General features: G+C 37.4%; 1 protein-coding gene across 3 annotated transcripts in view; it reads left to right on the top strand.

Annotated features, from left to right (window-relative positions):
• The first annotated feature begins 499 nt into the window (after positions 1-499).
• The window catches only part of ACO2 (aconitase 2), a 34,044-nt gene continuing 22,388 nt past the window's right edge, over positions 500-12,155 (top strand). Inside the window, exons 1-4 of one of the 3 annotated variants that reach the window (XR_014492944.1) lie at positions 500-660; positions 3,958-4,100; positions 6,333-6,591; positions 9,364-9,456. Coding sequence is in view for 1 of the 3 variants with exons in the window: in XM_083366484.1 (XP_083222610.1) it covers positions 625-660; positions 3,958-4,100; positions 6,333-6,591; positions 9,364-9,456 (531 nt within the window). In the remaining 2 variants the exon portion in view is untranslated. The remainder of the gene's footprint in view (positions 661-3,957; positions 4,101-6,332; positions 6,592-9,363; positions 9,457-12,155) is intronic. The other 2 variants (XR_014492945.1, XM_083366484.1) reach the window with 2 other exon arrangements.

Raw genomic sequence — 12,155 nt, 5'->3', positions numbered from 1 at the left:
CTTTTCTTTCCTAGTGGTACAATTAAGTAATTCTAGATTTTCATTTATCCTATCCTCTCTCCCACATTACGTGAAAAGGTATTTAATTTCACTTTAGAATCTGGTCAGTATTGCTATGTTTTCGGGGCAGATTTTCATTCTGCTGATCTGCAAATTTTGCTTTGGCTACACACTTTCAAAGATTAACATATCTGGTCCTTTCATGATAAAAGCTGCTTCACCCGTTCATGTGCAATCGGAGGCAAATAGAATGAATTTAAAATAACGCTTGAATGTTTTTATTTTATGTAGGCAACTTCAGCCACCAAAACAGAAATAAATACAATTTTTTCAATGTAAAACTCCAGTGTATTAACCCTGTCCAACCAGGCAGATGAGTTCCTCTACATTTTTCAGGTCTCTATGTTTTGTACGATAATTGACAATTGCGGGATTTTTTTAACTGTTTCCTGTTGATCTTTCAGTCCTCCGGAACTACATATATACCAGGGCCAAGGAGACTGTCTCCGAGTTCTTGGAAAGCGTGATGATGGCCCTAAAAAAGCCCCGCCTATAAATACGTTTTTACAAAACGTCGGTGCGTGACGCTATTGTCAGGCGACTTCATCTTTGTCAGTGAACAAAATGGCGCCGTATTATGTCCTAGTCGGTCGGTTACAGGTGAGCAAAGTGGTAGAACGGGTTGATAAGAGATCCGCGGTAAAAACCGAGCGCCTCGCATCTAACTGATGGCGAGGAGGGCAGCCCAAGTGGGCCTACCTGTTCTGTTCTTGGTTCTTGGCATTCTCCTTCCTCGCTGTAGGTCAGCATGTTCCTCCTGCTTATAGTTCTTTGGAGCGCATGGAGTAATATTTGCTAGGTAGCAAAGTGGCAAACCGACTTCTCGGTATATGCATTAATAGATTTTGCCCTCTTTTTTGCACTGCTAGGCTGCCTGGGAGTTCTCTGCCCTTGCAGCCAAGGTGAGGGCAAGGTGATTGGCATCCTGCCCTGTTTTTTGAGGCAATTTAGGTCATTTTGAGAGTGATAGGTATTCCAGACATCAATATACTGAATATTGCTTTGCTATCATGTATTATAGTCCTGAAATAATTAGACCATCTAGATTCAACTCCTACCCTATTCAGATGATTCTGTTCTGAACTCCAAATAAATTGCAGTTCTTATAGTAAAAGTGCAGATGTTAGTGTGCCATATTCCATCCTTCCGAGGTAGGTAAAATGAGGACCCAGATTGTTGGGGGCAATTAAGCTGACTTTGTAAAAATGCCGCTTGGGGGTGTGTGTGAAAGCCCTAGTAAGCAGGCATATACATAGAATGAAGGCTACTGCTAAGCTTGTAAGCCGCCCTGAGTCTTTGGAGAAGGGCGGGATATAAATGGAATTAAAATTAAAAAAATAAAAATATTGCTTTGTTCTGTTCAACAAAATTCCCATTTTTAAAGTACATTATTTTAGAGCAGGGATCATTAGTATGACTTGATATGCATGGAGTCACAGCCTTTTCAAACATACTTAGGAACTATACAAGCATAAATTTTCTACTAAGGAGATGCAATAAGAGTATACTTTAGCAGGAATTTCTCAAGAAGTCTAATTCATATAATCATTGAGTCCATCATTTTGCTTATGCAAGCTTTATTAGGTCATCACTGTTAATGATCATCTAGCTGTTTTGTGTTTGTTTTTATCCTACCTTTATTTTTATAAATAACTCAAGGTGGTGAACATACCTAATGCTCTTCCCTCCTTCCCCACCCCCCACAACAATAGCCCTATGAGATGGGTTGGGCTGAGAGAGAGTGACAGGCCCAATGTCTCTCAGTTGGCTTTCATGCTTAAGGCAGGATTAAAACTCATGGTTTCCTATTTTCTAGCCTGATACCTTAACCACCAGACCAATCGAGTGTACAATATATAGAGTATATGTAGAATTTGGAACAAATTTGTACAAAACTCTTACATTTTTTTTATAATCTCCCACTAAGGCATGCTATTTAATCATCTTGGGAAACCATGGCTTCAGAATATTTATTATGTAAATATACAACCCTGTCCTTTTATATCTCTTTATGTGGGAATAAATACCTCTGAATTATCTCTGAATTTGGCAGAACTTGCTACTAATGGATAAACAGAGGATTAAAATATTAATGGCATTTTCATATTGGACTTGAATTAAATGGCATCAGAACAATAAACTCTTTTCACTGACTTTTTGTTCCTATCTCCTAAACATAAAAAGAGATTTATCAAGTTGTACAGTTACCAAAAAAACCCTGAAAAGAGCTACTATCCTATATTAATGTTGCAGTAGAGGGTCAGTGTTCTTTTGTCACTTACAAAAATGATATGATAATACTCCTTTCTTCCTTCCTCCCTCCCTCCCCCCCATGTGGGTATATTTATTATTTATTTATATCCTGCCCTTAGAATTTTTTACAAATACCTCAAGGTAGCAAACATACCCAACATACGTTCCTCCTATTTTCCGCACAACAAGAATCTTGTGAGGTAGGTTGGGCTGAGAGAGAGTGATTGGCTCAAAGTCATTCAACTCCCTTTAAAGGCTGAAGTGGGACCTGAACTCAGTTTCCCTCTTTCTACCCTGGTGCCTTAACCACTAGACCAGGGGTAGGCAACCTCGGCTCTTTTATGACTCATGGACTTCAACTCCCAGAATTCCTGGAATTGAAGTCCATGAGTCATAAAAGAGCCGAGGTTGCCTACCCCTGCACTAGACCAAACCGGTGCTTTATGTTGCTCTTGTTCTTTTGTCTTGTGCTGTTTTGTGTATCTGGTTTTTTTAAAAAATATTTTAATAATTTTGAGCCATCTAGAATTGTTTGGAGTTGGGCAGCATATACATTTAACAAATTGTTATTGTATGGTTCATCACACAGTCAGCCAGATGTTTGGGCTAGATTTTGCATTTTTTCTACTTATTGAGTCCTTCCCAAGGACCTGAGATAGGCAAATATTGTCTAAATTACTATTATTATTAAATAGTGTATTGTGCATCACTAAAAATAGAAATCTGGTGATTTAAATATTAATATTGCTTCCTAAATGTGCCTTATCTGCTATAGTTAATCGAAACTGACATATAGGAAAGTAATCTTTGCAAGCTGTATTAAAATGAGTACAAGGTCATTTTTAGTTGGTTTTAGATAGTCATCTCTGTGCCTATAATCAGAATTACTAGTTCTTCTTTATTTGGTTTGTGAATTTGGTTTTGCTTTTAATTTTCACTTTCTCTAGTGACTTTGGTGCACAGGTGCACAGATAAGTATACTTAATAAATGTAAAATGGAAATTGATTTTGTTAATCTAAAATACCAACTGTCAGAGATTGGGAGTGAGTGACTGGCTAAGTCAGACCTGAGGTGGAACTAAAACTCATGGTCTCCCTGTTTTAGTCTGGTGCTTTCACCATTAAATCAAATTGGCTCCAATTTCTCTCAGCTGTTCATTTAATTGTAATTATGGTTCATTGCTTCAGAGCAATAGGAGAAACCCAATCCAGTACATGATTTGATCCAATTTTCCAATGTTTTTGGTGGGAAATAGATCAAGAGTGACATTAGATGACATCAAGAGTCTGATTTTAGATACCCTTCTCTTAGTTATAAATCTCATATTTTAGCATGGGCCCTATCTTTAAATGATTAGGTTAGAATTTTGTTTCAGGTGAGATATGTTAGCAAATGCTAACATTATATTGTTGGATATTGAATGGAAAAATAAACCATCTTAGTGAAGTGTTACAAGCATAAAAAAGTAACATTATAAATACAATGTTCAAAAAAATGGTACTTCCAGTTTTCTGTCCTCTGCAGAGACCTTTTTAATTCATAAAAATGTCCTGATGAAATTTTAATTATATATTTATATACAGAAGGTATAAATTTAATTGTCAGGGATATTACCTAACTGCTTTCTTATCTGTTTTGTTTAGCAACTGTTAAGTAAAGGAGTTCGAAGGTACCATGTATCCACACTCTTATGCCAGCGGTCCAAAGTGGCCATGAGCCAGTTTGAGCCTAATGAATACATACAGTATGGACAGCTTGAAAAAAACATCAACATTGTTCGGAAAAGGTAAGAATGAAGAAGATTTAACTGTTATTACACAGAAATATGTGATTTTTTTAAAGGAGTCATTGTGTAATTTATCTGCTTGACTTCAATTCCAAAGGATTGAAATATGCCAGTTGTTTTCAGGAAAGTACAGGCCAATTTCCTTATCATCGTATAAGATAATTTGTGAAAAGTGCTGTTAAAGATTATCATGTGTATAGGATAAACCGTATAGCATTGGAATCAAGTTCCTTGCTAAGATTTTACTTTCAGAATGCTTATTATACCAAGCTTATAAATAAAATTAAATTTGAGGAAAAGTTAAAACAAAATGGTTAATGCAGTTTAGAGTAATCAGTTATAAAGTGCATTGATCTACATATTTATTGAACAGGCCTAGGAAGTAATAAGTGACCAGGAAAGGGATTCTGGAATTGTGGGTAGTGAAAATAATAGATCATTCAGTAGTTATTGTGAAAAGGGCAAATATTATTGTGGGATGTTAGACAATCTAAAATAACTGTCAGAATGATAATGTCACCATACAGTTTTATGATATGACAGTGCTTAGAAAATAATATACTGTTCTGCTTATTGTAGCCCAAAAGGGTATTATAGAATGGAAAGGAAATAGGTGCAGGAAGAGTCTGAAACAATATTTTGTTTAGGAAAAATGCAACCGAAAATAGATATGGTACAAATGTTTATAGTTAGGCAGAAATGAGACTGGTTAATAAAACCCGAGTCATTTAGTGAAGTTGAACAATGGAAGATTCAGAAGAAGTAGAATTCTATAATGTGGTAAGAGGCTGAGTGAAGGATTGGGGAATGTTAATAATAGGGTTTTACTGGTATCCTGGTTTGGGGCTTCTCTTAGCTGTGATGAAAGGGGGAGAGAAGCAAAGCAACATATAAGCAACTTTCCCTCAAATCTGTACATTTTGCTTGTCTTTCACAATTAACTGGCAGCCATTCCACCAAGCTAAACCAAAGAGAAATGCCGAGCTCAGTGAAATATTAAGAACTGGTATCCCAAGTTTTCTTATTCTTGTCCTAACCCCCTCTTTAATTTATATGTATTTCTTTTCAATTATAACCCTGAGGACAGCCTATTTTTTTTAAAAAAAATGTAAGTTGCACTGGGAAACTTTCCAGCTGAAGTATAATTCATAAATACTCTAAATAAATACTTATTTGACATAACTGAAACAGAATGCTGAACCTTTAATCTGATCTATCATGGTGTTTTGAGTATTCTTATAATCTAAATTGAAGATACTTCGGGACAAAACTTTGTAGAGATAATTAGAGAGTGTTGAAAATTTCTTCTGTATGGATAACTGCTTTGTATTTTCTTTAAACTGGCTGTTGTTGATAGCAAATCTCGGCATGATAATATTTGCATTAACTGGCTTATTTGTAATTCTAAGGGAAAAATAAAAAGTACATCTTACATTTATATGTACTTTAGAGATTTTTTTGCTCTGTGGGTCCCTTAATAAAATACTTATTAACATAATAAGAGGCTGCTTATCAGAAAGTAAGACATCAGAAAGTCAAATATTTTTAGGAGCCATTACAGACGCAACATGTTTATGATCAGGCAAGCAGGAGTGAAGTGTAGGATTTTGACATTCCTCTCCTGTCATTTCCCATTTGGATAACTACAACTATTATGTTCCCAAGCTATTGTTATGCTGACATAGAACAGCTTGGGTGTTGGGAGTTCATGACAATCTTTTCTTTAAGTAGTGCCTATAGGTGTATGTATACCTAAATAAATATTACAAGAAATAGTAGCTGAAACTGTGAAATAGTATTGTGCTAGAGTCTAGACTATGACATTCTCTCATGATATTCAGGCAAAAATGCATAATTTCTCAAGAGAAGGATCACTGAAACCAGCTAGCTTGACTTTGGGTGCAGGTTTTCATTCTTTATTGCTTTCTTACTGTATAAACCATATACAGATGTTGAGTTTCCCATTTAATCAGAGTAGAATCTAAGAAATAGTACATAACATTAACAGCAGCTGAAATGAAAAAATAGGCTCACAAATAACATTAGACTGTATCAGTATAAGCACTGTCTATTTGTGCCTTTCTCTCCTGTGGGGATCATTTAGCCAGATATTGCTGTACAGTTACAAGAAGGATTTTTAGGATTCTCATTAAAACTCTTTTATCTGAAATATGTGATATGATTAACATGTATGCATTGAAATATATGTTCCTTGCCTTTTCCTCCCAACAGACTGGACCGTCCCCTTACATTGTCAGAAAAGATTGTATATGGCCATTTAGATGACCCTGTCAATCAGGCTATTGAGAGGGGCAAGACATATCTGCGTCTGCGACCGGATCGTGTAGCTATGCAGGATGCCACCGCCCAGATGGCCATGCTGCAGTTCATCAGTAGTGGGTTGCCTAAGGTGGCAGTTCCCTCAACTATCCACTGTGATCATCTTATTGAAGCTCAACTAGGTGGTGAAAAAGATCTCCAAAGAGCTAAGGTCAATATTATTTAGCCTAGGGTGAAATCATTGGTTCAAATTTAACATGAAATGTAGCCCACCTTACATTTGACTCCTGCACTATAGGATAATAAGTACTCTTACAAGAGGTTTTTTTTGAGAAGTGTGGCTTGAAAGATGAGCCTGTCTCAGGCTCTGGGTTCAAGAATTATCTTGTAGAAGGCCAATGAAAGACATACAAAATTGATCCTCTTGTGGGAGTTACCAGTAAAGTAAGTAAGATTGGCTCCAAATCTCACCTCGCCTTCAGAGGTATTATCCTTTTTTCCTCTTAATCTTCCATATTAGCTCTTCACTCATTATTTTTGTTTTTCAAATTGGCTTTATACTTAAAGTTTTCTGTGACAAAAGCAAACATTCATGTGTTCTCTCCTATGTTGCAATTGCATCTTAATTGACCATGTGCCTTGAGCATAACCATATGTATCTGAGTGGAAGCTGACTTGAATTGAAGATTGCCCCATCCCAACCCTGAGAGGAGGAGTAGAGGGAGAAAAAGTGCCCAAATTTCAAAATCCTCTCTAACAGTGGTCCCCAATCTCGCTCTGGACCAGCAGGGGTGGGAAAGGGGATGGTGATATGCTTATGCCTGTTGCTTCCGCAAGTGGAGCTTTGTGTGCTTATGCACTCACCTGCCGCTTCAACAGCTTGGTTCCCAACAGGCTTGAGGCCCAGTACTGGGCCACATATTGGGGGTTGGGGACCCCTGCTCTATAATGCTTAGTTTTGCCACTTGGAGAACCTAAGGTTACCAAATCCAATGAAACCAATGCTATTAATCCCCCTGATAAATGCATGCATGCATAACACTTGTGCCTTTGTGTATGTATATATATGATGGAGATCACATCAGAACGAAGACATACCATTCTGGGAATTGAATGTTTTGGAGAACTGTTGAGCTACTATTTCTTCTATGGATCACATTAATCTGAATTTGATTTTTGGAAAATTACTGGACCATCTCTAGATTTGTTGATTAGTGTGATTTGGAAGAGTAATGGAATGTTCTCGGGTTTTCTGGGATGACAGGTTTTTGCAGATACCTAATAAATAATAACTGATTTGTGGACAGGTTCAGAAGCTTTAAGGAGTTAGTCTTATATATGTGCAAATACAGAATGGAAAAAAGAGTGGAAAGAAATTCAGGATCTGGGATGCTTAGGCTCCGTCATGTATATGTATGCAAATAAAAATTAAAGAATTACCTATCTAGTCCTAGAAGGGACGCGGTGGCTCAGTGGGTTAGGATGCTGAGCCTGTCAATCAGAAGGTCGGCAGTTTGGCGGGTCAAATCCCGAGTGCCGCGTAACAGAGTGAGCGCCTGTTACTCGTCCCAGCTTCTGCCAACCTAGCAGTTCGAAAGCACGTAAAAATGCAAGTAGAAAAATAGGGACCACTACGGTGGGAAGGTAACAGCGTTCCGTGCGCCTTTGGCGTCTAGTCATGCTGGCCACATGACCACGGAGACGTCCTCGGACAAGCGCTGGCTCTTCGGCTTTGAAAGGGAGATGAGCACCGTCCCCTAGAGTCGGAAACGACTAGCACGCATGTGCGGGGGAACCTTTACCTTTACCTTTATCTAGTCCTAAATTCTGTGAAGTTAGAATCGAGGGAACAACACTCCAAACCCTGAGCATCAGATATTTTTCCAAGCTATAGTGGGCTAGGAATTTTATAGCTTACACAACAACCAGCATAACGTTCTTCAGAGGAAATAGCAAAATAGACAAATGTACTTTAGATTACAAGTCATAAAGTTCAGCCACAATTCCCAATCTTATAAAGATCAGAACTGCTTGAGTGAGGAATTTCATCTTCATTCATTAGCAATAAAATCCTTACCTTGTATTTTCTATTCAATTGCTGTTCAAGAATTGTCTATTTTGCATGGTTTTGGTAGTTAATTTCCATTTTTTTATTATATTCCTCTCTATGAACTTACTCATTGAATTCTAATGCTAGTCATTTGAACTTACTTGAAAGTTTTGAAACTCTTCCCCCTTTTTTGTCTGTTCCATGGCAATAGAATAAAAATTGCAGCTGCACTTTTAAGGTAGCTATTTGGCACCTAATAAATTGAGATGAATGAGCAATGACACTGCATCTAATCATACGCTGTGATGTACTCTATTCTAGTTAAGTCCCTTGGGTTGTTGTAAATATCAGTTAAAAACTTCAGCTAGTTTATTGTAGAGGAAAAGCCTTTCATATCCAAATTCTGTCTCAATAGAAGTCCAACATTTAACAAACAGATTTGTTTATCTTTGCTTATTCCCTAAGAACACACATCTCCTCCCTTTTATTGTATTTAATAAGAAAATATTTTGATGAGTATTCATCAGTTCATTACAGGAGGAGAAAACTTTATTCTAATACTGGCTAGTACTTGGATGGGAAATCTGCACTATGGATTAGGCTGGAAAGTTGAAAAAAAATCATCCTGAAGGAAGTAGTGGCAGACCACTTTTGTAATCAAGAAAACCACACAATCAGTAGACCTTTGCCTTTTGATCAGGTGTTCTGAGAATTTGAAAACCCTTGATGTATCCTCTCCAAAATGCTTGCCTAGTGCAGCATTCCAGTATCATTTTGTTGTCTTATTTAAAGAATTCTGACGTGAAACTCTTGAAATACTAATGAAACTGCAAGCAATTGAAACTGTCACTTGGATTTTACTAAATAGTTAAGCCAGTACTGCTCAAATGAATATATTTAATGAACATGCTTTAATTTTGTACACATAAACAGGATATTAATCAAGAAGTATACAACTTCCTAGCCACAGCAGGTGCAAAATATGGAGTGGGTTTCTGGAAACCAGGATCAGGAATTATTCATCAGGTAAACTTTTCTTTGTTAAGGGAAAACTAGGCAAGGTTAGAGACAGGGAGTTAATTTGTGCTAAACTGGATACTCACTGTTCTGAATATTGATTGACAGTAACTGTTGGGATTTCAGCCCCAACTTCAGAAAATTCCCTAGCTGCTGTTCAAAGGGATAAAAAAGTCAGGAAAGTAACTAATTACATAGACTTTCATTATAATTCTGTGAGTGGTACCAATCTCTTAAAATATAGTGCTGTCTTTTTTATCTTTCAAATCTAATTCACTTATCGGGAACTTGCTAATTTCTTTGCATGTTTTCTTCCTACTGAGATGAATTATTGAAAGCCAATATTTTGAAGGATGGTAGTTTTTTCTTCTCCACAAATTAAAATGATATTTTTCTGAATTAGAGCTTGTTATAATAAGTGTTTCTTGGATACAGTGTGATTTTTCTTGTTTTTTTAACAACTCCTTGGTTTTTCAAGGCCCCTAGGGAAATGAAGTGACTTGGAGTGCTAGTGGAAGAAAACCTAAAACTATCTCCATGGTGATAAAGCAGTAGAAGCTTAACTACTTTTCCTTTATTGTATCAGCAGATTGTGTATTGTTTAGAGGGCAAATTCCCATAATAATAATAATAATAATAATAATAATAATAATAATAATAATAATAATAATAATGAGGAGGAGGAGGAGTTGCTAAACTAATCCACTGGGAATTGTGTGAAAAATATGACTTGCCTGTGTCTGAAAAGTCGTGGGAACATAGGGTGGAAAAAGTTGTTGAGAATGAGAGGGTGAAGATCTTGTGGGACTTCCGAATACAGACAGATCACCATTTGGAACAGAACACGCCAGATATCACAGTCATAGAGAACCGAAGCGTACAGTTGATTGATATCGCTGTACCAAGAGATGCCAGAGTCAAAGAAAAAGAAGTGGAAAAAAATATAAAATACTGCGACCTGGCCATCGAAACTGCGCAATTATGAATGAAACATGTAACAGTGATACCCATTGTCACCAGGGCACTGGGAACTATGTCCAAAACTTTGCAAAATACATCAAGAAATTGCAGCTTTCTGCAATAACTACAGCAAAGCTACAAAAAACTACACTACTCGGAACATCTTACATTTTAAGGAGATACCTGGTTGATACCTAGGATGCTGGCAACAACCCGTGTCAACCATTAGTGCCAGTCAATTTGAGTGTTCAGTTGACTTGAGTTTCATGTTTTATGAATAAAAGTTTTATAATAATAATACAACAACAAACTGACTACAAGCAGCAGCATGACAAAGTAGCAACAATATTGCATTGGAAGATCTGCAAGAAATATCATTTGCCTGCAAGCAAGAACTGGTAGGACCAAAAGTTAAATTGCTTTGGGACTTTAAAATTCAAACAGAAGCACCTGCCACATAACACATGGACTTATCAATTGTCGATAAGACAGACAAAAAAGTCTGGATAGTGGATGTGGACACAGCAGAATAGAGAAGGAACTGGAGAAGATAACAAAATGCAAAGATCTACAAATAGAAATAGAACAACTGTGGCAAAGGCAAGCAAGGGTAGTACCAATAGTAATAGGTGCTTTGGGTGCAATCCCAAAAAAACTGGAGCACCACTTGAACACCATTGGCATTGACAAATTCGCCATCAGTCGATTGCAAAAGGCGGCCTTACTAGGAACAGCTTCCATCCTGTGACAATATCTGTAATACTATCAAACATCCACATCTGCCTACCCCAGGTCCTTGGTAAGGATAGGTAGACAAAAATGCCAAACCCAGTCTGAACATCTGGCTGACTGTGCGATGATCAACTGTTCAGACTGGGTTTGGCATTTTTGTCTACCTATCGAGTCCTTACCAAGGACCTGGGATAGGCAGATATGAATGTTTGATGTTGTTGCAGATATCGTTGCAGGATGGAAACTGTTCCCAATAAGGCCGTGTTTTGCAATTTGTCATGCCACTGCTTGTCAGTCTGTGCAATCGTCTTGCAGCAGCTTACCAGGTGGTCTCCTTTTTCTTTAGCTTCTTTGCATAGGCGGCACTTACTGTCTGTTGCTGTCTTCTCAGTTTGGCTTTGTATACATTTGTCCTTAAGGTGTGGTCTTGTGCAGCAAGAATTGGTCTCGGTCTCTTTCTTCAATTTTCCTGCTCTTAGTCATTGTCAGGTCTTGTTATTTGCTTTCCCAGCTATTTTTTTTAATGTACTGGTCATGTAGTGCTTTGCCTTCCCATGCCTCTATTCTGTTCTTCATTTGGTCTTTCTTGTAGGCCAGTTTGATTTCTCCAGTAGTCAGTAAGCCTTCCTGATATACTAATTTCAGTGCATCTTCATCATTGTCCTTCAGATATTCTTCCAAAGCCATTTTTACTTCTTCAGCTATCTGATGTACTTGCAGCATTCCACTCCCACCTATTTGCCTTGACAGATAGAGTCTGTCAATGTCACTGCGTGGATGAAGGGCGTGATTCATTGTCATTATTTTTCGGGTTTTCCTATCCATTGCTTTTAGTTCTGCTTGAGTCCATTCCACTTTCCCAGCTGTGTATCTAATGACTGGAATTGCTCAGGTGTTGATTGCCTTCATTGAGTTTGGACTTTACAATCTTCTTCACTCTCTTGATGTATTTATCTCTAATCTTTTTCTTGACTTCAGTGTGCTTAATGTTGTCAGCTTGAAGGATACGCAAGTAT

The sequence above is a fragment of the Vipera ursinii genome (assembly GCF_947247035.1).
Source record: "Vipera ursinii genome assembly, chromosome: 6".
Taxonomy (NCBI): Eukaryota; Metazoa; Chordata; class Lepidosauria; order Squamata; family Viperidae; genus Vipera; species Vipera ursinii.
The sequence above is the reverse complement of the archived record's forward strand: the minus strand, read 5'-3'. Positions and strand labels throughout refer to the sequence as shown.